The sequence below is a fragment of the Podarcis vaucheri genome (assembly GCF_965113315.1).
Source record: "Podarcis vaucheri genome assembly, chromosome: 15".
NCBI lineage: Eukaryota > Metazoa > Chordata > Lepidosauria > Squamata > Lacertidae > Podarcis > Podarcis vaucheri.
In genome coordinates, this window is record NC_138753.1 from 18,184,324 (window position 1) to 18,212,129 (window position 27,806).

The 27,806-nt window shown below is 43.0% G+C and overlaps 1 protein-coding gene across 6 annotated transcripts in view; it reads right to left on the reverse strand.

Moving 5' to 3' along the window:
• Positions 1-1,162: 1,162 nt before the first annotated feature.
• Positions 1,163-27,806, reverse strand: part of APLP2 (amyloid beta precursor like protein 2) — a 55,365-nt gene continuing 28,721 nt past the window's right edge. The window contains exons 4-18 of one of the 6 annotated variants that reach the window (XM_082201400.1): positions 22,731-22,843; positions 21,551-21,744; positions 20,798-21,009; positions 18,349-18,516; positions 15,631-15,761; positions 15,116-15,190; positions 13,344-13,502; positions 12,832-12,960; positions 10,279-10,378; positions 9,831-10,004; positions 9,227-9,262; positions 4,955-5,037; positions 3,739-3,813; positions 3,186-3,341; positions 1,163-2,688 (exon numbers count right to left, since the gene is read on the reverse strand). In XM_082201400.1, coding sequence (XP_082057526.1) covers positions 2,587-2,688; positions 3,186-3,341; positions 3,739-3,813; positions 4,955-5,037; positions 9,227-9,262; positions 9,831-10,004; positions 10,279-10,378; positions 12,832-12,960; positions 13,344-13,502; positions 15,116-15,190; positions 15,631-15,761; positions 18,349-18,516; positions 20,798-21,009; positions 21,551-21,744; positions 22,731-22,843 — 1,907 coding nt within the window. In that variant the 3' untranslated portion in view covers positions 1,163-2,586. The remainder of the gene's footprint in view (positions 2,689-3,185; positions 3,342-3,738; positions 3,814-4,954; positions 5,038-9,226; positions 9,263-9,830; positions 10,005-10,278; positions 10,379-12,831; positions 12,961-13,343; positions 13,503-15,115; positions 15,191-15,630; positions 15,762-18,348; positions 18,517-20,797; positions 21,010-21,550; positions 21,745-22,730; positions 22,844-27,806) is intronic. The other 5 variants (XM_082201404.1, XM_082201402.1, XM_082201401.1 and 2 more) reach the window with 5 other exon arrangements.

Sequence of the window (27,806 nt, forward strand, 5' to 3'; positions counted from 1 at the left end):
CCCTTTCCCCAGGGAATTCTAGGAACTGTAGCTCGGGGGGGGGATAGGGGGGGTCTCCCAACACTTCTCAGCACGCTGAACAAGCAAGCGAGGGCAAGGAGCAAAAACGGGAGCTGCATCAATCCTTCCCAGGTCCTGCTGCTAGTGAAAATGTGGGCTGGAATGAGAGAAACCACAAGCACAGGTTCAAGCACAATGGTTAGTCCAAGTATGGCTTCATTCCTGGTGGTGAAGTAGCAGAGGGAGAAGTGACATATGGTCCACAATATTTGCTCCAAGCACTTGCACACTTGCTTGGCCACACCTAGCCACAGTTCAGCTTGCAAACCAGGCCTCTGTGTGTAAGTGCAAGCATAGAATCTCCATAACAACTTTGGCAGAACCACATAGAAATCCACAGACAAATAGCTTCACTATTAATTTCACAGGACTTCCAGAGGTACAACATCCTTCTCTTTGGATAACTGAGTTTATTTGGGGACATTTTAGTCTTGTTATGGTTTTGGGTAAGCTTGTGGTTACATTCTTTGGATCCACATTTGAACACAGTGTTTTCAGGTATGTTTAATCTATCCTAATCCCCTGGATAATAATACAGTTTAGTTGCGCACGCAGCTTTGGCATTCAGTTCAAATTTGTCTCTTGGGCATCTACAGCATTAATCAAACTCCCCCAGAATTGCAGTTAAAGATGCTTAATCTTGGGTGTTTCCAACTGCTCTGTGACATTCCACTGCTCACAGGAAAGAATAACCCAAGATCAAAAATGCCAGGATGACTCAATGGGTCTTGGTGGCCTCTTGTCACTTTTTTATCCCTTACCAAGCATTAAATTTTGTATTTCTGATTGGTCTAGCAAAGTACAGTGCCTTCTGGGAGCAAATCAATTCACAACAGAGCAGCTGCAACTTGGCAACACAGCCATTACAATAAGCCCAACAACTTCGGCACTGCCATTGCTCTGTAAGGTAATGTTAATGAAAAGCTAGTGAAGGCCAAGGCAAAGAGCCTCCTCACTTAGTAGCAAGAGACTCTCAAGAGTCCTTGAGGTTTATAGCAAACCCAATTTAAAGCTATGGGTTACATTTACAACTTCCCAGAGCTCCGGCTAGAAAATATGGGAGACCACCAGGCGCCTTTATGGATAGACACAGGAACCGATCTGGAAGTTAAAGTGTTTATTGATGTGATTCCAACTTTTTACATTCCCCACAGACCACACTAAGGAGTTTGCAGGTTAAGTAAATCTGTGCATAGTGGGAAGAGACATGGCAAGGGATGGAGGGGGAAAGAAAGGTCACAGAAAATAGAAAATAAAATAATACACCACAGGTTACCAGAACCTCCAGAATTTTAAAAAAAGCTGTGAGCATTAACACCAACTATACAAGCATTACAAAGACATGGTGGTGAACGGATCAGTGTCCGTGACGCTTCACAAATTCCCTTCCCTTCTCCATCACTCGGACATTATCCCCTCTACCCTCCCTAACCCCACCCATAATGGAGAGCAAAGTGGCAATAATTCATGGGCTCCCCCAAATGCCTGGGCTATTTGCAACTGTATCAGGTGTCTCCCATTAGGAAGACACCCCAGTGTCGACTCCAGCTTCCTTGGGAAGACACAGCAGCCTCCTTAATCTGTAACGGTCATGATTAACCCTGAAAAGAGTGGGCCTGGGGTACATTAACAAAGAAGGGGTCTCTTACAATAGTGGCTGCTAAGGGAGGCTGGCTTAGGCTGCAGGGAAAGGATTTGAAGTCGAACGTTGCAGGCTTCCAATTCTACAAGGACCAGGTTCAGAAAAGTGGACAAAGTGTGCAGTCCCAATCTGCACAAACCAGGTCCCAATATTTCACTAAGGCAGAAGCATTTCCTCTCCTTACCTCTATAAGATCTAGGATTTTTGAAAACCAAGCCACACAGCAGCAGAAGAAGATGTGCACAGGTCACTGGAATCTGAGAATTTATATAAGGTTTCCATTATTGTGAATTTGCTTCCCTGGTTATTTATTTGTCTCCCAAAGACCCTAAACCCCAATATTTCAATTTTTTGGTGACTTTGGTGAAAACTTTATTTTAAAAAAGGAATACTGCTTTTATATATATATGTGTATATATAAAAGCTAGAATGACCAAAGAGCCACAAATGTCTTGTTTATACAATGCGGTTGGTACATGACCTTGAATATACAAGTGGTGTATCAGAAATAAAACAACATTTCTCATTTATACAGAGAGTTTGTTATCAGACAATACGACAGCACTGGGATTTTCTCTCATTAGATTAAGTTTCTTTAAAAAAGAAAAAAAACTACATCTCAAATATCTGCAATAGATCCATTTTCCCATTTAAGGTTTATATATCATATATTGTTATATTATCATTTCCTCACCCATTTAAAAGAATGGAATTTGCAACTCTACAGTAGTAATTAAGTCTTAAATGATCCAGGAGTTCTGAATGTAATATGAAGTCCTCTTCAAGCAAAAGTTGGTCAACAGCTGATCCAAAATACTGGACCATTTTTGGCCCTTCCTACCCTGATCCTTTGCTGGTCAGGGCTGCGGTGGTTTCAACAACTTTTAAATCTGCATCTGCTCCAAGTATTTGTAAGTAGGATTCTCATATCCATGGTTTTGCATCTTATTCAGATGCCGCTCCTCTGGCGTCAGCATCGGGTCAACCTTCAAAGAAGAGAACCAACAGTTAGCGAGCGAAGAGGAGGCATGAAAGCATCTTGGGCTAAAGGCATTTGTGGGGCCTGCTCCCTGGATAGAATTTAAGGGTATTAATCTCTTAAAACTGAGGTCTTCGTTGCAAGAGATTCAACTTCCATCATCTCCCTAAAAAAAGAAGCCTCAAGTCCCGTCTGAATGCTCTTTCACACATGCCTTATTGCACATGATCAAGCCAATAGCTAAAATGACAGTGATTTCCAGTCACTGCTCTGAACCTGATGATTTGTATGTTCTGTGCATGTGTGAACTGAGAGGATAATAGAAGTTCTCTCTCTCTCTTTTTAAAGCTATACCTTCAGTGAACCGCTTTGAACCACATAAGGCCACTGACTGCCAAACGCTCAAATCAGCAGAGAGCAACTGCTGCCACCCCATTCCCCCAACCAGCAAGCCAATCCAATCCCCCCTCTCTCAGAGGCGATGAATCTCGAGGCCCCTCTCACCTCTACGATCCCATGGCTGATGGTTCCATACTGCCTCTTCCTCAGCATCACCAAGCTGATGACGATGACTGTGGCTATGGCAACAGCAATCACCAGGAGACCAATGAGAGCGCTGCTGCTGAAGCTGAAGTCGTCACGGAGCGCGTTGTCGTTTTCCTGGACAGGAAGAAAGTGATGTGGAGGGGCTGAGAGCTGGAAATGAACATGACTAAACTAGCTTGGGAGGCACCTTCCTTTGACCAACTGCCACAGCAAGCATGAGATGTGCCTGGTCATGGTCTCACCCTGATCCCTCTCACTGTGATCTGGCTGGCGGGGGGCACCTTGCAAAACACCTTCTCAGATATGTGACACACACGGGACCTCTTCTGCTTACGTGTCTCCTATGTGGCCAATAACAAAACGTTTCTTCCGGGAAACTCTGGGCCTACTGCTCTTTGCAACGCTCATGGCATATTCAGAACTAGAAGAGGTATACACAGTGCTACTTAACACCCAGGTCAGGGCATGAAGTCCCCTAACAGCAAGCCTGGGGTGGTGGCTATATACATACCGGCTCATCCACCAGTCCACCGACTCGCTCAGGATTGAAAATCATTTCCTTCACATCAAGGGTTTCATCAATTACCTGAAAACAGTCATGAAGGAATTTTACACAAGGAGCTAATGACAGAAAGGAGGGATACTGGGCAGGGGTGTGCATAAAAAAATCACCTTGGGTTTGCAAAAAGGAGCAGCTTCTAAACTAAACAAATAGCTAGCAAAACTCTGCTAAGTCATTACACCCGTCTCTCTGGCTCAGGTTTCATGTGCTTAGCAAAACCCCAATAGCTTCCAGGGCTAAAAAGGTAGGGCTTTTGGAAAACCAGCAAAAGAAGGCATCAAACACACAAAAGCAAGAGAAAGGGATCTGGCCCACTAACTATGGTGGCTATGCACCACATATTCAGTGTAAAGGCGGTGCACATACATACAATTACATAAACCTCCACTCAAGCAGGAATCCTGGCTAATCAGGCCTCCTGTTCCCAAATAGAAGTCCCTACGTGTGTGCATTTGTGTGCATGCAGGGCTCCTTCACACTAAATATGCATGGCTGCCAGGGAAGCCCAGCAAGATGCTGGTACAGCAGCCAGCAAGATGTAGGAAGGTTCAAGTGACTATCTCTATCTATCTATCTATGATCTATCTATCTATCTATCTCTATCTTGTTAGGTTATATTTGAAACTTTCCCTGGTGGTGAAGAATGCTTGTGACACAACACAGATGTCAGCTGGCTACATTTTAGTAGAATAAGCCTGGTTTGTGTTCCATCAACCAGATAAAGTAATTTGCCTCCGAACAAGCTCCTATTTACAGTTTTCAACAAGGATGCAGACAGGAGGTGCAAACACAGAGTACATCTCAGCATCAGCTCTAAACACTACAGCCTGCTACACTTGACAGAAGATGCTGCCACTCAAAATAGATGACAAATCTGTCGGTGGAGCCTGTGCCAGAGCACCAAAGGGTTCTGTTCCGCCTCCCACATCCATAAAGCTGTCCAGGGCGAGGATGCTAGCTCTGCTTCCCTCACACTCCTACCCTTCTGTCTCTGACACATGCGGGAAGCCTGCGGGAGCTGCAAGTCAGTAATCTGCGCCTCCCCTGCACCATATGGAATGAGTCTAGTGACTATCAAGCAAGCAGCGGGCGACGTGAAAGCAAGCCACATCTCAGGCTCCGTGTTTTCTGCAAAAAATAAAAATAAAAATGCAAAAGGACGTACCACATTCTCGTCCAGCTTGTTCTTGCTGTTGATTACTTTCTCTTCTGCCCCAATCAGTCCATCCAGGTCAGCCATGCCAGATCCTGTGCAGAAGAAACAAAGGAGGGATCAGATAATGGAAAAGGCCATTTTGTCCTGTCTGTATGGCACCCGGTCTGTATGGCACACTATGATTCCTAGCTTCTCGTATATATACATATTATTAGATTTCCTTATTATGCACTTGTTAGGACACCCAAGTGTTATGCTAGCAAGACAAACAATGAGAGGGGGGGAGGGGCTGGCAAATGGGGGAAACATGATGGAAGTTTTTTCAGAAGGTTCAAGCACACACCCATTCTACAGTCAGCTAGTATGATATGGCACAAAGCAATGGGAGTCCAGGGGAGATGTCTCAAGAGGCTGCTATAAATGCCCCATGAAACCAGGATGTGAGCCAGCATGCAAGAGATATTCTTGCCACAGCAAAGTCAGCACTGTCCCTTTGGAAAGCCTGCACATCAGCAACTAACTAGAGAACGAGCCTCAAAGTCATTCCAAACAGCTCACCCACTGAGCAAACTTAATGAGTTCCTGTCCTGTATCTGGCACAAGTCCAGAATCAATTTCAAGGGAGGAGCAAATGAAGTTCCAAATATCAGTCAGCCTGTTCCCAATGAAACACTGCATGTGATAATGGAGGAGGATATCAACAAGCCCGCTCTGCATTCCCATTAAGACCTGAGCTTTCATACATTGATCGGGAGGAATAGCAGAAGAGACTGATGCAACAGTCAAACCACTCAAGTCACAAAGAGCATCTGAAATCTGAATATTGCAAAATGTCGGCAGGCATTATGGATTTGCAGAAGGATCCAAGGTAGCCACTGGATTCCCGAGATGCTCCACATATCCAAATTTTGCTTCGTATGGTGCAAAGGAAATACAACATACAGCAGTTAAACACTTCATAACTGATTGCACGTCTTGCCCTACCATTTGTTGTGCTCAGGGACGAGTTCATGTATTCTGTTAGCAAGGTTCTTTGAGGGCACGTGAATGATTAATTGTGTTTTGGGGCATCTGTCACATTGACTTTCTTTTGTTTTTACTGCCTGAAAATGCCAAATAGTGGTGCAGTCACATTTTGCCTAGAGCATGTGGGCAAGTTAGACATTGTATAGGATGCCGACACCAAAGGAAGTCTAAAAACAGCAAGCAGAAAGAGACGAAGCATTGTGGTGGGGGACTGATCCTGCATCAAGGGTGCCAAGTAAACTGACCCAGCTCCCTTTGTGCCTATGAAATGAAAGCTGATCTATTCCATCTGCTGGTGACACGTTAGCTCATTTTAAAAGGCAAACACCTTCGTGGTTCAAGTACAGTAAGCCTACAAACTTACATGGGGGTTACATTCTGGGAAGCGCACCTAAAGCCAAAGTCACGTATAGTGAAAACACATTGGGTTAAATGGTGGGTGGGGTTGTTTTCCCCCCTTTCCAATTTTTGGTCTTTTTAGCTATGCACATAAAACTGAATGTGCACAAGTTAAGTGTGTGTAAGTTGCAGGGTCACTGTATTCTGCTCACCAGGCAGGCATAGGACAATAGGCACACTGAGGTACGCTCAAACAAGGAAGCCAAAACATCTGGGCTAACTGTTGTGATGTACTTCACAAAGTGAATGTAAGCCATGTTAGCTTCCAAACCAATATATAAATATAGTACACAGCTATATTCGTGTCACATAATACATTGTCAATTTGCAGACGTGATCAAGAAGTTTGCAGGTTTATCTGGGCCTTATGAATGTTTGGCGTTAATGTCACACCACTGATTAATATAAAATTATTTTCCAAAAACAGTATCGTTGTTGACATTTCTATCCCCCCTTTCCTCCAAGGAACTCAAAGTGGCATGCATAATTCTCTGCCCCATTTATGGCTGAGCAAGGATTTACACTGTGTGACCTTTTCAAGTGAACTACTTATGTACATTTATTTAAAGAGATGCTAAAGGACTTCAAATTACATTGTGGACATGCACGTGCCTTGTTCTGTCTCTATTGTCTATATGCATCCATTTTATATTTACATTTGCCATCTATTTCTACTAGGACCTCACCAACACCTTTAGGAACATTTTCTTGAAACTGAGAATATTAGTTTTTAAGGAAACAGTGCAAATATTAAAACCCATTTATTTAAAGCTGGAGTACATGTGAGGGGATATCCATATCAGAATTAATTTTTTTCTTTTTCTTTTGCATAAGCACTGAATTGGTTGTATTTAAACCAAAGTGCTCTATTTGGTCAAAGAACCCAGCTCACCTGTTCCACTAAAAGCAATCCATGACAAGGTGTCTGATTTTACTGCCTCTGCCTAAGTTGCTCAGGAAATGCCATTTCAGATTCCAATCATGCTCTAGGAAGTCCACCTTGCTCACTAAGCCTGGTAGCTTTTTTTGTGTGAAAGTCAATCATTGATATTTTCTAAAGACTTTCAGCCTAACCATTCCAGGTTAGTCAACCACAGGCCTTTATAGGCCTTTCTCTGGCACTTCCAGTTCTCAGGAGCCAGCACAGCAAAGGCTTCGGGCAGGGAATTCAGCAGCTAAGACAGGTACCATTAGATAGTTCTGCACCATTTAACAGCCTTAAGTGGAATAGTTGTTGGAGGAAAAGCTCTTTATATCTCGCGTACATCTCTGGGTAAAAAGCAGCTCTAGCTGGCAGGCACTGTGCTAAAAAAAACCCCAACAAAACAGGAATGGAAGGCAGGAACAAATGCACCACAGTTCACAGCTGCCTCAACTCAGCTGAGAATGGACTGCAAAATGTTCTGTTTCCTCTTGGTTTGGGTCAGCCGTGTTTACCTAGCGAAGTGAAGCTCACTCCAGGGCAGTTATGAAGACAGAACAAATCAGTTTCAATGGACAAGAGCTTCAATTGTATTCCGGGTTTGGAGGTGGCGATGGTCTGGATGTGGGCCAATAAATTGAGGCTGGATTCAGGTAAAACAGAGGTGTTATGTTTGCAAGGAAATGGCTTCCTCCGTACATGGTTGCTGCCCACAAGGAGGAGCAGGTGCATAGCCTGCAAGAACTCCTCAATCCATCATTTGTTGCTGGAGGCTCGGGTGGCCTTGTTGGACAGGAGAGTCTATTTCTAGCTCCAGTTGATACACCAGCTCCAGCTCTTTCTGCACAGGAATGACTTGGCCACTGGATTCCATGCTCTGGTGACCTCCAGATTAGACTATTACAATACATTTTATGTGGGACTGCCCTTGAAGCTGGTCTGCAGCAGAACACCGGTGCTAGCTAAGGCAGCTCTCAGAATTAGCATAACCCTTTTCCTGAAGCAGCTGCACCGGTTGCTTATTCATGTTGAAACTTGATTCAAGAAGCATGAGACTTGCTAAGATTTTTCTAGTAGCTTCAGAGTCAGTAATTATAAAACAAAGCCTGATGCACTATAGAAAAGAGTAAAGAGTGTCAGTCCTTAATACCACCATGAGGTGCTGAAATGGAACACAGCCCACACTGAGAAGAGGACAACCTCTAAATAGTTCTTGCACCTTTTGTTCAAAAAGAAGCTTTTGCTACAAAGCAGGACTTGGAACGTAAGTCAGTAAAAATAAACACACCAGAAGAGAAACTGAGGAAAGGATCCTGCACATGAGTCTCCAACCCCAATGAAAGAAGGCTTATGGAATTTGCAGCTGTGTGCATTTTGGCAAATATGCCTTGTCCATTGGAAACACTGTGGGTCAACACGCCTTGCAAGGTATTTCATACGGAATAGCAGTGTTCTGTCTTTCTGTACAGAGTAGGACATATTTTAACTTGTAGAATTCCAAAAGATCTGCCCAACTCAAGCTTTGTCATTCCATATAATGTTTATGATGAAGAACAGATGGGAAAGGGCAATTAAAATAAAAGTGATATTTCACCCAAGTAGCTCTAAAAACAAACTGATTAGCATTCACAACACTATGCTACTACCAATGCTAGAGAACACCAAACTCTCATATCTAAAGCCAGTATTACAAAGTTACCAACACTGTATGTATGCCATTTACCATGTTTGGAACAATAGCCAACTAATCAGAGGCAGCCAAACTGACTCGTTCTGCAGAGGGGGTGGCTACTTTAATCTCTGAAGCTTTATATCAGCAGGAGGGAGGGAGGTGGAAGTTGATGTTATGAAACTAAAAGCAAAAGCTATCAGAACACACTGGAAAGGCAGGGGGCATGACAGAAGGCGTTTTGAGGGATCAGCTTAGAACCAACCTTTTTTCACTGGATGGTACAAATCCGGCTGAGAATCTATAGCAGGCGGGAAAACACAAGAACAAAAAAAAATAATAGCAGAGAAAGGAGATTAAGAGGAGAGAAAAGAAAAAGGCTTGTGTACGATTTCTAACTCAGATCCTGAGCAACATTTAGATTAGCGATTAATAGCAAGTTCTAGCTTCTTTTGTTTTATTCCAGCTTTTGAACAGCAGAAAGCAAGCAACAGGTGCAATGAAACTGAGCTTGGGCTAAGGGCCCTATGAAAGAAAATGGGAATTAATTCACAGCCAAGCTTCAAAATAAAATAAGCATCCGGGGAAGAAAGCAAAGCTAGATCATTATTGCATTGTCATGTGCTCAAATTAAAATCAGAATACTAAACTTAAAAAGGAATATAGAATTGGAGGCGCCTCAACATGACAACGTCTGACACAATTAGAAACCAGTTGCCTACTTGCTCTTTTGTCAGGAGCTACTTTTAAAGCAGCTCTGGCAAGAAAAATATCCAGAATAAAAGTGAGGACAAGTATCTTAACCTGGGTAGCTGATCTATGGCGTCAGCTCAGGCCAGATACAGCAGCACTTTCACAATTCTACATACCTTCATTTTCCAGTGAGGCTGGGAAAGTTTTCACCTGGAATGGACGGAAGGGCTTGCCATCAAAAAGGGGAGACTCTTCACTCTCTTCAGAGCTCACATGGACGTCCACGGGAGATTCGGAGATGGAAGATGTAAACTGGTCCATGTCAGCCCGCTGCTCTTGAAGGAGCTCATCTGTAAGCAGTAGTTGCTCAGTTAGAAAGTGTTGTCCTATGAAGATGTTTCCAAGAAACTCAACACAACCTCTTGGATTCGAGTCAGGATTATTTTTATTCGTCTATGGAGGAAATAATTTGCTAGATACTCGGGGTGGAACTTTTCACAAGTATATACTTGGTTTGTACTGCTATTTTGTTGTTGTTGTTGTTGTTGATCTCTGGTGCCAAAATGCTTTGGTGCTTTTGGCGAACTAGTTTAGGGATCGTAAAAAGAGGTCAAAGGTACTAACCAATCTCACTTTGGATTTCTTCTGCCACATAAGGTACCTTGTAGAGCAGGGACAGACTTTGGTTCATTCTCTCTTCAATCACATGGAGATGCGTCATCACCTACCAAGAGAGAGGGCAGAGTTCACAAAGAGTATCAATTCTATTTTTACTTAAACAAGTCTGCTCTAGAGATAAAGAGTTTTAGAATCCTCACATTTGCTGCCACTGGCTACTAGCCATGATGGCTATATTCCACCTGCACTGTCAGAGGCAGCTTCTGGGATTCACAAGCGGGGAGAGTGCTCTTGCACTCAAATCCTGCATTTGGGCTCCAGAAGTATCTGGTTTACTGCATTCTGCATGGTAGATGTTTTAGTTTACTGTATTCTGCTGGACTAGGTAGGCCTTTGTCCTGACCCAGGAGGGCTGTTCTATTCTTTACATAGAAAGATACAAAGCTAGTGTTCATCGCCACATACTGTGGCTGAAGAACCCATAAGATAACTATGCGCTGTTAGGTCACCTTAACTGGGCAACTCAGGCATTGGGTTTCACCCTAATACAGGATGTAAGAAAACTGTTGTTGTTGCTGCTAAAGCAATGGTGAGGAAAAGGAAAAGGAGAACAATAGCAGGTTCTCTACAGTGAGAAAAGACCCAGTTTCCCTGCAATTTAAGCCATAATCCTGAGAACCTCAGAAGTTTGTCCAGTTGGGTGCCTGGCAAGGGAAGACTCCTTCCAGACCCATCAATAATTTATATTAAGTAGCAGAAGAAAAATCTGCATGAATCTATGTATAGCTCTATATAGATCAGAAGGGTCATGCTTATGCTTCCAATACAACTAGCATAAAAGAATACTCCCCCATGGTACATTACCCTAAGCAACAGCTTTCTCAGGAGAGGTTACGTAGCTTAACAGCACTTTGTTCAAAGCAGAGGCAGTAACATTCTCTTACAATGCTGGCCTTTGTTCAGGGAGGCTTGCCTGGACAAAATGGCCGGGTGTGGCTTCATATCTACAACCCAGGTTCCTGTTTCTGTACACAGGCACAACCTTTCCCACTGGCTTCTTGAATTTATGGCTACCATGTATTTGACCTGCAGAGGGTGCTGCACATTAATGGCTTCCACGGAGCTGATATGGAATGCATTAATATGGATAACCAAGCTGGAACACTAATGAACTGCTTCTTATGGTCTGAAGTGTATCTGACTTTTAAAGAGAAGAAGGAAAGCAATTTAATTTTCCACGTGGCAGTCTGTCAATCTCCTGGATCGATCGAGGAGCTTGATGTGAATCCAAAATGTAAGGAATCAAAAGGGATCACCCATGTCCCTTGCATGTCAATTGGTCAGCGACACAGCCTGCCCATCGTGGCCTAAGCCTCCAGTTTACAAGCAGGGACACTGCTCAATCAAGTGAGCTGGCTGTGTGAAGACAAGACTCCATCCCCTGGAAAGACAAGTTTGCATGACACAAAAGGTATCCGAGTAGGATGGGCCAAAACTAAAGAACCGGGAAACATTTGTCAGTCAAATGACTAAAGGGAAAACATTCAGAAAACTCCCCAGCACTGGAGACTACAAATGTGAATACACTTAGATCTGCAGCATGGATTTCAGCATTACCAAACTAAGCAATCTAAGCAAATGGGAAAGCATTTTCCACTGCTGCTGGGTGAAATTGGGTTCATGCTCCAGTCCTGCTTCTCAAGCAGACAATGTAAGTTACTGAATTCAACGCAAAATAACCACTTATCACCTTTGGCAGTTCTTTTCTTTGAAAGAACATCACTTGGCAGAGCTCAGAAGCAGCGCTGTCTAGCAGGAAGGCACCCATCTTACAGAAAACTGGCTTCCAGCTCTGCTAGTGACCTTGGCAAGGCCTTCTAATGCCTTCCCTTTTTTCCTTCTCACCCTCTCAGTCACAAAGACGACAATCCTGGCTATGAAACAAAATTTAAAACAGGAATGCAAAATTGCTCAGAGAGGTAGCTTGGTGGAAAATGCATGAGAGAGTTGTTACAATTTCCTTTCCCCATATTGAAAAGAATGAGGAAAATTTGCTCCTCAAAAACAAAGCCTTGGGTAAGTGATCAAATGCTTCTATGCTTTGCCTCAAGACTCATGCTATACTTCTGCTAAGAAGGGGAGAAGGTTTTGGCAAGTAGTAAAAGCAAAAGATGCATGAGAAATCCAAGAAAGTTATTACAGTCAACAAGCCAGCAGGACAAGCGCAGAGTCAGTATGGGCACAACAAAATAAATGATGCATCAGGGATGGGTGCTGTCAGTTCAAGAAGTGGCCATGTTTCATATATGTTCCAGCTGGCACCCAAAAGTAACCCCCGCCCCCAGCTGTGTAACTCTGGTTAATGTAAATAGGCACTATTTTTGTTTAACAGGCACATCCCATGTTAATACCAAAAATGCACAGAAGGACTATGGTTCATTGTGATGTCCAAACCAGCTCAAAGTCTGCACATTTCGGCAGAAGAGATAAACTGCAACACCAAGCTAGGAGTGGGTCTTAAAACGTGGGACAAAATGTTTCCCAGAGATTATTCTGTACCTGCGATTTCATCTGCGCTGCCTTTTCTGGATCAACAGCCAAAACGTGCTGGTAATGGCGGATCGTGTGCAGGCGGTCTTTGTTCTCTGCCCGGACGTAACGCTTCAGGGCTTGCAGGATACGGTGAGGCTGTAGGAAGTTAAACCAAACTGGTGAGCCAATAGAGAATGGAAGACTGTCCAGTGATTTCAACTGTGCCCCTTAAGGTCCAAAAATATTGTGATATAGCAAGCATAAGACACATGAGCTGCTGCAGCAGCACAGGCAAGAAGCTGGAGCTAGGCCAGGCAAAACATATCTGGACAGGATTCAGATTTATAGGAAAATTCAGCAGCCATTATACTAATGCTATACACCCAGAATGCCTACCTTACAGCTGCTCAATCAATTATTGCCTCTTTTCCCACCCACCCACCCTTTTCTTCCACTAGCTGTCAATGTTTGCACTTCTTCCAGACACTCCTGGCCTTCCCTTTAATGCGTGTACTTGAAACATCCCAAGGGGAACGTACCCGCGGAGAATCGGTCTGCAGAGCAACTAGGTAATTTTCCAGGGCAATGCGACGGCGGTCATCCAGCATGGCTTCCACACGAGCGAGATGAGTCTCCACCAGCTGCTGCTTCTCACTGGCTGCTTCCTTCTCTAGAGATTTAGCCATTGCCTGGAATCGCTGCAGAAGGAAAATGGTGCAGTTAACAGGTGGCAAAGAGATTATTTGCTGCTATTCTGATTAGCTACTTTCAGATGCATTTAGTCAGACAGCACCTGAAAGACGCCTGGGAGACAGACCTATATCATGGTAGGTGTATTCTGCAGCTGGAGTAGCAGTCTTTGCAACTTAGTCCAAAACTGGTTTGGAACAGAAAATGCAAAAAAAAAACACCTTGCAGTCAGTGGATAATCTAACACTGCAGTCACTCTCAGGATACAGAGTTGAATAACTATTTTAGCACTGGTGACCATTTGCCTATTCAGTAACAGCAAACAGGTTGAGGGCTTGCCAAAAGCCTGCCAATGGCTCAATTCAAATGTAGTCCAAAGCCAAACCATGGCTTAGTGCAAATGTACAGCCTCTCAGAGAGGAGGTGGTGGTCACAACATTGGAGAAGCAGAACAGCCACTTTCTCCTCTCCAGGAACCCATGCATTTATGCTAAGGCGCTGTTTTCAAGACCCTGTCTCTACCAGCTAGTAAGGAGAAGAAAGATGGGGTAGGCCAGAAAATCCATCCGAGTATCACTACTTGGCAGCCCTGCTGACCTTGAGGTCCATATTTTGTTAAATTGGAAATATTAATTTATGTTGCTGTAAGTTTGTTTGTTTGCCTTATAACTGAATTGCTTAGTTGCTTATTTGTCCTGTTTATATGATTTTGTAATTTTTGTATATTCTTCCTCTCTGTTTATTTTTATTAATGTGTTCTCTGCTCTGGGATTGAAAACATTCAATGAAGAGTGGGCCATAAATACTGTAAATAAATAATGTCTGAACTGAGGGTCCAGCACCTTAACTACTTCCTAAGGTTCCAAACCTCAACATTACAATCCTCCAGGATGAAGTGATTGAGCAGTTTAATTTTAGAAGAATAGGAGGCTGGTGGTTTTTTGCTAGTAGCTTGCATGAAACTTTGCATTTATATAAGGCTAAATTAGAAAAAAAGGCATTTTGTTATTTTCTGCCATGAAGAGAAAAGAAATTTGCTTATGCCACTGCAAATCAATTTAAAGGCAATAAAGGCAAACACAATTTTAAAAACATAATAGAAGAAAATCAATTTGGAATTGCTCATTTGCAAACCATTCTGTTCTCTACATGTTTCTCGGCTGGTATGAACCAACTTCCAGGACACAACTAACGAAAAGCCACAGCAGATTTTATTCTCAAAACTATTTTACCAGGAAGGTGGTTTCCTCATCCTCATGGGTTTTCACCAGTTTTGAACAAATAAGATCTGTGGGTTCTTCAAATGGGCCACATCTGAGCACTCTCAGCTGAAGCAAACATGGCTGGTTTTCTACAGTTCTATTTTCACAAGCCACCAACATGCTCAGTGGTTGATTTCATCTTCTCCTACCAGCCAGAAGAGCAGTGGGTACTAAGGAGCACTGAATCCAAGAATGGAAAAATAACCCCATGAATGAGAAACAAGACATCCCTAGGTCAACAGCTGGATGGCAAAAACAGTTTAAGTTAGTGGTCTTATTCTGACTGTTGAGAAACTGTAAAAGCCATCCATCCATTCATGCTCTGGGAGAGAACAACCCACTTCACTCTAATAGTTTACCTGCATGAGAGTTTGCCTTTCGGCCTTCGGGAGATTCTTAGCCTGGCGCTCTGCTTCTTCCCATTCCTTCTTCACCTAAACAGGTCAGAAAGAGACACAAATTTGGTCCGTAAGGGCAAGCGTGGCTGATCCATATGTAACACACCAAGTTCATTTAGGTTATTTAATACACCACTCAATACAATTTCCACAGCTGTTTCCAATATAAACATATTTTTAAAAACAAAAACAAAAATACCAAAAACTATTTGTTAAAGGTTTAACAGAAAGCTGCAGAGAAAAAATCCTGTTGTGGAAAGACGATTCTAATTTAGGCTCTCAAGGGAGCAATTTGGCTTGGAGGGTTTATTGCTTTTACTATCCAAAAAGATAACTTAAAAAAATAATACTTGGCCCAACTAAAAAGCAAAAGCCTGAAGTCGATGGCTTGGAGACAGCTGGCTAACCACAACGAGGTTGCAGAGTTGAATTTGTAGAACAAGGGCAGCCCTGCTACAGTTTAAGAGGAGGCTCACCCGATCCATGCGGTTGTGATGTCGAACCTCTAGCTGTTCTTTTGCTTTCTGGAAACGGGCATGCTCATTGTCGTCAGCTGGTGTTTCAAAGTAGACATCCACATCATCAGTAGGCACAGGAGTAGGAGGAACTGGGGAGATGACAGAAGACAGGACCCGTTGTGTCAATGGCCCTGGATCAGTCAGCTGTTGCTGTAACTAAGGGTGCCAGGGCAGGGGGAACATGCTGCCAGTGGTTCCCCTCTCAGAAACAGGCTTTAACAATCCCTTCCAGAACTCCTTTCTCGCTTCTATCAATTGCCAATTTTCTACAGCACCTCACATGGTATTACAGGAAGACAAGTAACATATCTCTAAAACCACCCCATTCTCCAACAGTGGGCAAGTATTATGCAGGATCAGTAACCAAACCATTGCTTAGAATGCTGCTTTTAATCTCGCAAGAGGTTTATGCAAGGCTGCATACATTTGTTGCTCAGTGAAACTACCCACAGATCGTTAGTGCAGAAATGTCCAGATTTTTCAGATATTCAGTCCCCAAGGAGAGATTTACACACTTCAAACTTCATTTGCCCCCAATAGCTTTATCAGGTGATATGGCATATCTCTCTCTCTCTCTCTCTCTCTCTCTCACACACACAGAGAGAGAGAGAGAGAGAGAGAGAGAGAGCGCGCGCTATGCAGCACAAAGAGGCACAGTAAAAACATTGACTTGTGCAGCAAATTGGACATCTTTCCAAAGTGGAAAGGATAAGACTAGACCATATTTTTGCCATTAGGACTTTCCTAACTGTTGTTCATCCTACAGTACAGTGGTACCTCGGGATGCGAACGGGATCCGTTCCGGAGCCCCGTTCGCATCCCGAAGTGAACGTAACCCGTGTCCGCGCGGGTCACATTTCGGCGCTTCTGCGCATGACGTCATTTTGACGGTCTGCGAATGCGTGCGTGGCGAAACCTGGAAGTAATGCACTCCATCGCTTCTGTGTCACCGCAGAGCGCAACCCAAATTTGCCTAACCTGAAGCGTATTCATCCCGAGGTATGACTATATTATATTTAAGTGACAGGTTGTTGTTTATGCCTTTTCCAGCTTATCGCTGGGGCATGGTCTGCATCCTGACCCATTCTGAAGCAAAGAGCAATTAGTGTTAGGAATCATCAAACCATCTAGGACCAGGATATCTGAAGGACTGCTGTCTCTCATATAAACCTGCTTCTGTGCAGAGATCAATAGTCCTGCTCCTGGAACCCATGCTATCTGAACCAATACTGTGACCAGGGACAGGGCTTTTTCCTGTTGTCACAACCAATGCTTGCATTCCAGAGTTTGAATTCTGATACCCCCCCCCCCAGATGACAAACAGAATTATATCTACTTGGGCTTCTATCTTCTTCCTCCAGAAGCATTTTAAAAATATTGTTCTTGTTCAATTATTTGGTTAGCTACCTTGCATACATTTGGTAAAAAGATGGGGTACTAATGTTTTAAGGAAATAAAAATATACTTTAAGTAAATGAGAGCCATCACTCAATATCTATGCAAGAATGAGTTCATCACAAATCCTGGTCACCTGGATCAATCCATTTTGAAGTCAATAAATCTCATATCAAATTGAACTGCTTTCAGGCAGGAAGATTTTGTTCACATAACTGCACATTTCATCCAATACCTTGTATAAAGCCCTGAGCGGGAGTCGCAATACAGCACTCAAACCCACAACATTTTTAGTTCAGCATGGTAAGCATTAAGTGAAACAGTGGCAAGACAGCACACATTGCACATGTAAAAAGGCATTCTCTCTCTCTGCAGATGGAAGCCAAGACTGGATGTGTCGCATACTGTTTAGTGTTTCTGAATCAGGCTTTGATATGGAGGCTCCAATTTCCACCCCCAAATCCTTCTCGGATGGGATGAACTTTTGTCCAAAAAGCTCCTGACATCCGCATCTTTTATTCCACCACTTCAATCAGATCAACCTAATCAAAAGCATTTGCATGGAACCCATTTTGTAAACAGGATTACTGCTGTATAGACAGACTGCCAAGCCCTAGAAAGCACAAAAAAGGCCTTTCAAAAGGCCTCTGCAACAGCCAAAAAGGAAAGTGCTGGAATTTAACAATAACTTAATTTTGGGGGGGATATTTTATTGTGAGAGCAGGCAAAAGCCTCAAGCTATCAAATAGAGTCATCAAGCTGTAGCTCATATTTCTAATGGTGCAGAAAATGAAGCAGTATCTTCCATTCAAAAAAAGGGGGAGGGAGGGAGAGTACCAGTGTGTATCTCATACCAATAGCTACATATGGAGGAAGTGTTTGAAAAGATGCAGGATTCCATGGGAAGGGAGTAAGAAAGGAGGTCAGCTGAGGTGAACAAGGGCAGCAGTTTTAACAAACAAAAATGTTCAATTCCAACTGCAAAAAGTAGAAAGGGATCAACTGAGCCTTCATTGACCTTGCAAAGGTGAGATGCGTTTAGAAAAGCAGACCAGTGTGTGAAGGGGAAGCCAGTCTTCCCAAGCTGCAGAAACATAAGCTGGATCTAAAACCTAAAGCAGCACAGACAAGAAAGACTACTGCAGGACAGACAGCGTTTCAGCAGACACCAGGATTCATAGAACAAGGCTACACACAGCTCTTTCCTTGACCTGGTCAAGGATGAGAAGACAGACAGGACAACAGCTTGCTGCAAGAGGGCAGGTGGGAGGCAGGACTTACTCATCTTTTTACACACAGCCATACAATAGTCCTCTGACTCAAAATTGTTCCTGTTTCCTCCGCAGCCTCCATATATAAAGCGAATGCACTTTTTCTTGTACATGTCGAAGTACCAACGAGGCATCACAGACCGGCAGGGACCTGTCATCGCCTCCTGGGAGCAGACAGCTGTGTGGGAGATGGTTAAAGCATCAGCTGGTGACAAGCACAGCTTAGCTAAGCTATTACAACAGCAGCGATGGCTCTAGGTTAGTCTTAGCTGAAGAACTGACATTTGCCTGGGGTGCTACAGATCCATTATCCACAAGCTTCCAGTTTTCCCATCACTGAAAAGAAAAACCTGTTGACTAGGGCCAAAAGTAGGCCCAGTGATGATAACGCTATCCCGCTCAACTTCATCTGTGCCACTTCCACAAAGGGGAAGTAGGAAGAAAAAAATATTTTGCAGCACAGAAACATCTAGGCCACATTGCACCATGCAAACAACTGTCCCAAAGCTTCCATTTGGTTCATGCAAAAGTCGTTCTGTGGTTAGCAGCCAGGTTAGGCAGGTTATGTGGCGAAATGTTTTATTCTTCCTGCTTCCCAGAAAGGACAATATCGGTGGACGAGGGATTTCCTTTCCTGCCTCAGTTCCTTCAGCTCAGCCCTTCCCTTTCTCAACCACAGCTAATGCTTTGTGTCTGCCACCTCTCAGCACCTTTCTTTGGAAACTAGGTAAATTGTGCAACTTGGAAAACTGTCTGTCTGAAGAATCCACAAATACTAATTTGAGCATATGAAATGGTCATCTACTGTGGAAAGTAAGCCCATAACCTCATTCAGGGGTGGGTGTGTGGGTGTGTCCTAAAGAAGCCAGGCCACACTGGTTAAAAGCCTAGAACATTATAAGAAAAAGACCTTCAATATGGTAGCAGATTTGGTAGCTTCAACCACTCCCACCACCAGGGGATCAAGAGTGGAATCATTCATGTCTTATTGGGTTAGAAGTTCCTAAAAGCTAAGGCTCTGCCCTAGTTCTCACTTATGGTGATAAACCTGGAACGCACACGGTAAATTTAAGAGGGGAGTGTGAATTTGAGACCATTTCTTTCAAGCACTGAAATACATCCACATAATATGGATGGCATTCTGTACTCCAACTTATTTGAATGGAAGCTTAGAAACAACTTGACTATTAATGCTACGCACGTGGAAGAAAGTTAACTTTTGGATTTAAAGCCTACTTGCTGATAAGGTTATAAATTTAAGATTGAAAATTTGCTCTTCTACATAGCAAAAGTGTGTTTGTCATAAAGTGTATTTTGTCATCTGAGGAACAATTACCGAAGGCAGAAGCAAGGAGGCTAAAGCATTTCATCATTCCTCAAGAGCATTTCCTGCTGCATGGCTTCCTCTTGGCTATATATTTGCACCATGTTGAGAAGTCCAAAATTTGGAACTGACATACATCAGTCACAAAAACTGGTGACCTTAATCCCATTTGCTTCACATTAGAGAGGCTTTAGGAGACACTGGCTAACTAACAGCTGTTTGAGTCAGAAAAATTACGTGTGTGCGTGTGTGTTTGTCTTCCCCATACCCTGCCCCCCCCCAACCACCCAAAAAAGTCTGACTACTCAATTGTCGTTTTCAGGTTATTGTTCTTTGAGGAAGAGTGCTTACTTGGTGCAATTTGAAATCTTGAAGGTATCATACTGAAGGGGGAAAGCGTAACCAGCTAGGAAAGCATGCAGATCCCAGGTGGCCCTTCCACACATACTAAGCTTTACTTCCAGCAAGTGAAATCATGGTATTCTGAAAGATTACCAAAGAGTTTGTACCTGCAAGGTTACAGGAGTTGCTGGCATCTGTCTGACAATCTGAATTTATCTACATTTTATGCCGATACTGTTAACTGGCCTGCTGTAAATGTCACTATAAGAGCATGTAGCCAAAAGCAGAACTGCTTATACTAAGCTTGCCCCACTTTGGGATAGATGGGCTGACTGATGGATAAACTGTAGCATACATAGAAATGTATAAATGACAAACCATTTGATCATTTTTGATAGTATTCTTCCTAGTTTTTCTATGAAGGAGAAAATCTGAATAACCTTTCACCCAAGTAACCCATATTTTAAAAACAACAATGTTTTGATTTGCAATGTTTTCCAAAATTAGATAGCAGAAAGCTATTTCAAAGAGAGTCCCAAGAGAGAGTGCCAGAGGTAAGAGTTGCCAGTGATACACTTGGCAAGTAGGCACTGTATGTCCCACAGTTTGGGGAAGAGACTAGTCTCTAATGAATGGCATACAAGCTCTTCTCCACTGACCTATTTGGCAATTAAAACATCTAAATAGGAATACTAGACTAGAAGTGGAACATTCAACATATGGATTGGCAAGATCAATTTGACAGCTACTGGAATAAAGAAGAGCTGAGTGAAGCTGTAATGTGGCTGTTTACCTTTCACATCACTCATTATTTCCTTCTCAGCAAGCGATTTCTCATTGCTTGGTTCTGTCGGAGGCTCTTCATTGTAATCTTTATAGCCATCGTAATAGTAATCCCGATCTACCACCACTTCTTCCTCATCTTCTTCCTGTTCCTCCTCTTCGTCATCCATTGTTGCTATTGCTGCTGTGAACTCTTCTGTATTTGCCTCAGTGGGGAACTCACTAAAAAAGATACATACAATTAGAAGGCATGAATGTGCAGCGATTTGGCTTCGAGTCTCCTCCCCTCAACTTTAAAAGAATTGGAAGAAAAGAATGGATGCACAATCAACTTCAGGTCTGGAAACTACCCTATTGCATCTGCACAAGCTATTGTAGCAGTGGCTCCAAGATGGGCTCTTAAGTTTTATTATATGGATCTATTTCCAAAGACTCACAGGAGCCAGCACCTCATTAGTCCATGACCCTCAACCTGCCCACCCACACTTAAGAGACCCAGGAAGAGGCAGGGGGAGAAGCAAAGAGGAGCACAGAATTTCAAAACATTAAGATCAACAAAAATAAAACCCATTTCTTGAACCAGGCAGACACCCCATGCAACAATGCTAATGATCTATGGATCGTAACAAGCTAGCATGATTCCATCCCATGTTTATGCTCTTAAGGTGGCCCTAATGTCTCCCAATGATCCTCAACTTTTCTCTGCACAACCAATGGGAAGAAAACATTGCAATAAAATGTGAAATGAGCTTGTAACGATTACCTTTTGTAACTGTCATAGTCTTCATCCTCCTCCTCTTCTTCCTCCTCCTCCTCTTCTTCCTCTTCCTTGGAAAGAGCTTCATCAACAATTTTGGCCTGAGGGCAGCACACATACTCTGTGCCATGGAACTGGTCTACTCCGCAAGGAAGCAGCATGCCATAGCTGTGCAGGATCATCCCCTCAGTCAAACAGGCCTGGAGTAGGTATTAAAAGCAATGGGTCAGAACAGAATCTCTTGACTGTTTTAATGCGTGGACCTCTTACATCATCCCCCCACACACAATTAAAGGATGACATACAGATTTTGTATAGCATTGCACCTCATCTGCCATAAAATTGCTGATTGTTTAGAAATGGTACTCAGGATAGGGCAGTGAATGTCAACAGACGAGGAAGGTCCATGCCTGGAAGCTGAAACTGCACATAACATCTAAGAAGTAAGATACCAACTTGTTGCTGACTCAATAAGACCTTCCAGCAGGGGTTGGGGCTTTATAGCTTCAACAGCCTTGGTGCAAAGTTACATATCAATGCAATGCACAATTTAGCTTGAAACCAAAGTTGTGCAATTCAAAGTAATTTTATGAAGAGCATATACTACTTCTGCATTTTAAACCAAAGAAGTGAAAGGGTGAATATTCCTTATCATTCTAGGAATCACACTTTAGAAGCATGTTAAGATGATGCTCAAATAAAAATCTGAAAATAGATCTGCCTTCCAAAAACTTGGACCAAAATCTCCAGTGTTCCAAAATAAGAACCCTGAAGCCCCAATTAGGCTACAATGTCCTAATAGCAAGGGAGTCAAATGTCAACAGAACTCCAGAGTTATAACAAACAAAGCCTGCATGGAACTGGCACAAACTGGAGTTCTCAAACTGCTAACTTAGTGAAATCATGACTCTGTGGAAAACAGGTTGTTGTTTTGCTTAGTAAATCAGGCTGAACAATGATTTACACCCAGGATCTCAATTGCTTCATTTTGGTGGCTCAGTATTAGTCAAAAACTTTGTTACTTGAAGATATTCTTCAAATTCGTTGCAAGCTGACCTCCCCTCTATTACTCCTTGAAAGAAAAAGAGGCATTTCTAATTCTGTATTTCAAGCTTTCTCTCAAATACCACTTTATGGCATCTTATGGGAGAAGGCCAGGGCATTCCTTCTCTTGCAGCCAAGTTACCTCTTTTGATATAGTGTGCCAGTACTGGTGACTCTTACACACATCCATCCGCTCCCTGTGGAAGAACCGGCACTTTTCTGGAACCAAGAGGACATCACTGACAAACTCCCCCACTGTGAAGAAGGAAAGAGCACAAGTCAACTGCAAAATCATATCTCACACACAAGTCCCAAGCTTTACTTTCTAGTTAGAGACATTTACTTGCATCTGATGAAGCAGACCATCAACCTTAAAAACTTATGCTACATTAAATTTGTTAGCTTATAAGGTACCACAGGATGCCTTGTTGATGCTACTAAAGTTTCATGTCTCAGAAAAAGATGCAACTGGATCCATAGGAATGGTAAAATATCTCTATATTTAGAAGGCCTCTCAACTGCAAGCATTTTCATTTTTATCTAGGCGCTCAGGATATTAAATTAATTCAAACAGGGAGAAGACATGACAAAGGCTTTTAAAACATGCATTTGAAGATAATTGGAAACTTGAGATTGACATCAAAATCCAATATGTCTCCTCAGAAGTAAGTCTCACAAATAGGACTTACCTGTGAGTAAGCCCAGTATGAATAGGTCTGCACCCTAAGCTATTTCAACTTTTTCTCTGAACACCCAATACTATAAGAAAGTTAACCAGAAAGGAACAACCAATACTCTGTTCTCCAATAAAGGCTACAGCCATTGGCCATGTTCACATGCCTAACTAAGCCACAGTCCATCTTAAACAATGAACATTCTTCTGCTCCCATCCCCATCTCACAAGTGCTGCATGGGCAGTACAACCAAGCCATATTATAGCCCGTCATGTTGTACAAACACACATTGCTTTAAGTCAGAAATAAACCACAGTTTGTTCTTGATTGGGTCACATTCACAATTAAGCCAGGTGTCAGTAACCTTTTGGGGCAAGCAGGTATATGTACAAACTGGAGAAACTGTTGCCAGGACCACACACACATTGCATACATACACAATGACTCTTCCCTCCCCTCCCCACTCAGTAATTAATTTGAAAATGATATTTTTGCTTTTATTCCCAAGCCTAGGTTGGGGACAGGGACCTTCCTGGAGTGTGCAGCTGGTGAGGAAAGAGTTAACTTTCCTTTGCCAGCTTGCACACTCCAGCAAGCTTGTACTACGCCCAATAATTAGGCTTGGAAAACTCTTGTTGGAGCCATTATGACTTAGCCTGACATGTGAACCACTTCACTGTCCAGTATCCAAGATGGACATGGCTATTATTATTATTATTACTAATGCTATTTTTTAACACTTGTTTAGTGCTAACAGCATGCCAAGTCCTACATGGAACATTATGTCCACTGGACACTACAAGACTACGCAAATAGTATTATGCCAACTTTGCAAATGCAGGGAGATTCTGAGTTAAGGCCCATTCAAGTGTGCTGCTCAACCTCATGCATTTGGGAGTCCCAATGTTGCATGGGGCCTATATCCTATGTGTCCCACTTATCTTCTAAGCTGGGTTTTAGATGAATCAAGAGAAAGGGAAAGGGAAGAGTGACAAAAGTTAGAAGAAGCTGAGACTAAATAAAGAAGCTGCAGAACAGATGAGGCAATAAGCAGTTGAATAAATGTTTGAATAAAAAGCAAATATAGCAGTTTATTTATATATGACATTTTTCACAAATTCACTGGGTTGCATCCAACAAAGTTCTATTTAGAGCAGGCCAATTAAAACTAAAAGGTCTAAGCTAGTCAAATTTATTGATTTCAGCGGGCCTACTCTGAGTAGGTCTAACATTGGACACATCTCAATGTTTTTTGTGGGTCACAGAAAACAGACAATTAAAACACAGTAGCATAAACACCATAATAAAAAGCATAATAGGTTGTAATTTAGCATTGACAAATGAATTAACAATTTATTCAAATCATATAAAAAGTTCAAATAAGCATAAAGCATACTAACATGTCAATTAAGAGCATCTAATACTAATAATATCAACAGCATTATAACCATATCAAGCAATCTGTTCAGGAGTTCATTTAACTGCTCAAATCAAGTAACAAGATGAAAAGATACAGCAGTCTCCAACCAAGGCAGCTGAAGCATTATTTATTTATAAAGTTTTTATACCACTTAATAAAAATCTAAGTAGTTCAAATAAAAAATACAGGTTTCAATAAAGTGTAATAAAAGCTGGAGAAATTAGATAGATGCAAAATACAACTGTGTATCACAAATAAAACTGAGCAGGGTGCAAAGCAAAAGCAAAATGAAAAACCAGCTTGGTCCAGGAGAGGCAATCCTGCTTAGGGAACCTGGTCCCTATCTGCTTTAAGGAAAACATTGAATTTGGCTCAGTAGCTAATAGGAAGCCAGTTGTTGAAGTACAGGTGTTTGCTGGGCTACAGCTCCCATCATCCCTGGCTGAGTCCAGCAACATCTGGAGGGCCACCAGGTGAGCCACACCTGCTGTACATAAACAGCGATGAAGTGACAGCTATTCCATCAGCGGGAGAACTGGGAAGCAGAGCTCACTCCTCTCCCTCAAACTGTCACCTGGGGGCAGCCATTCCATCAGACCACCTCAGTGGGAGAGACAGGAAACAGAAGGCTCAGTCCATCAGCTTTTCTGGAGGCCAAGCTCCACCAGGCTCCTGCCCTCCTGCCCCTGAACTTTGCCAACTGGTCCATATAGGAACAAATGTTTAGAAACTGGTGCCTGGGTTTTGGTTTTCCCTTGTGTGTTGTGGATTTTTGTTTTGGTTTGTTTTTTTAAGTGTAAGCCTATGAGTAGGTATTGTCTTGTTTTGATGGTACGTAAGATGTTCTTAGAGCCTTTTTGGCTGAAGAGTAGGATATAAAAATGTTCTAAAGAAATAAAAAGTAAAATAATTAAAAGTCCTGCTTTCGTTTGAGGTAAGACTTCCACCCACACTGGGATTCCAGCTATACCCCCAAATCGCAAGGTGAATTCACAAGGCTCTTTAAGCATGCTACCTAAGGGATGGCAAGGTTGCCAAGGGCCCAGGCTCAGGGGGGCACACAAAAATTGCACCTCTCCACTCTGGCTCTTCTAGGAGCCTTGGCAGAGCTCCTTGCCAAGAGCATGAGGGGCACCAATACAGCTCCTTGCCAAGGGTGCAAAGGAGCCTAGGTATGCCTCTGCATGCTACCCTCCAGTGACAGAATGAGATCCTCCTCTCACTGTGATCGCCAGCCAAGAAACGGTGTCCTCACTACAACCTCTCCTCCCTCCCATGCCCATCTCTAGGCAGCAAAGCTCTGTGAGAGGCAAGATGGGCAAGGCCTCTGCCTGGGGTGATGCCCCCATTGCTAGTTCTGTTCTCATTAAAGCATACAGTGCTCAAGGTAGCACAACACGCCTCATGCCCCAGAAGCAGACCTGAGGCTAACGAAATGAGCCCCCTGTGATCCCCCACAAGCTTCTGTAGCTGCTGAAAAAGTTACAGTTCCTGTGCAGTTTCATCTCACAGCACTTCACTTCGGGTGGGGCAAGGGAAGTGGAATCAGGAGTCCCCTGATAACAAATACTACAGTGGTACCTCAGGTTAAGTACTTAATTCGTTCCAGAGGTCCGTTCTTAACCTGAAACTGTTCTTAACCTGAAGCACCACTTTAGCTAATGGGGCCTCCTGCTGCTGCTGCACCACCGGAGAACTATTTCTGTTCTCATCCTGAAGCAAAGTTCTTAACCTGAGGTATTATTTCTGGGTTAGCGGAGTCTGTAACCTGAAGCGTATGTAACCTGAAGCGTATGTGACCTGAGGTACCACTGTATCTCCATCACCACCCTGTATCAGAAGTGACATGATAAGGGCCAGAGAAGCTATGCCACATGTAGACGTGTGGCAGAAAGCACAGCAGTGAGGGGTGGGACTAAGGAGCAAGGGTGTGGGGATCAATGGGTATTTCCTGCCATAAGCAGAAGCAATTCTGAAACCAACAGTATTAGGCAAGTGTTCCTATACTATTCCACAGCACCAGAATGACGCAGCCTGCTTGGATGAGCTAGTGTGGTGATAGAATGGAATTCACCCTTGGCTTCCTTGAAATGGAGAAGTGCAACAACAGAGCCCAGAGAAGGAAACACGCCACCACCAAGTAGCCAAAAGGCAACCAGGGCCTAAGAAATATTTATTTTTTATTGCATTTATTGTATTTATAGCCCAACTTTTTTTCCTCAGGAGCTCAAGGTAGGGTGCATGGCATCTTCATTTAATCACCACAACAACCCTGTGAAGGAGGCTAGGCTGAGAAGCAGTGACTGGTCCAAGGTCACCAAGCTTCATGGTCACGTGGGGATTCAAACCCTGGTCTCTCAGGTCCTAGCCCAGCAGACTAACCACTACACCACACTGGCTCTGTAGCAGCTGCTTGTGGCTCTCAGCCTCCTGGGTCTTGAATCATGACACAGAAGTTCACAGTGCAACATGCAACACTGATTTCTTATTTATAATGTTCTTCTGAAGAAGAAAAAACCTGCAAGGAGGAGTCCTTTTAAAAGGAAAGGTGGGATAGAAACGCAATAAAAAGAAACTTATAGATTCCAGTGCAGTGTTTCTCAAACTTGGATCGCCAGTTGTTGTTGGACTACAACTCCCATCATCCCTGACAACTGGTTCTGCTAGGTAAGGATCATGGGAGTTGTAGTACAAGAGCTGGGGATCCAAGCTTGAGAAACACTGCACTAGCGTTTCTCACCTGCTTTAATGTACGTAAAGGCATCCATGCCAAAAAGCCCAACATTATTTGCCACTACAGTTTCATTTAACTTGCTGCCAACTCTAAACTGTTCCAAAGTCTGCTTTGACTTGGTATCAGAGCCAAGAACAAGGGCTTGCACATCTACTCTGTGAGGACAATGAACCTGGAAAGAAATATGTCTCCAGTATATCATCTTATGGAAGCCAGAATACAATGTGAATGAAGTTAATTTTAGAAAAGGGCACACGTGAATTCCAACTCAGCTGTGCAACTAAAGAGGTTTCTCATTCCTGTTAAAATTATCTCCTATATTGAAGGATCAGTAGTTTTTAAGGAAGTAACCCAAGCTGCGGTATGCATGTCTTTCCTTCAAGAACACTG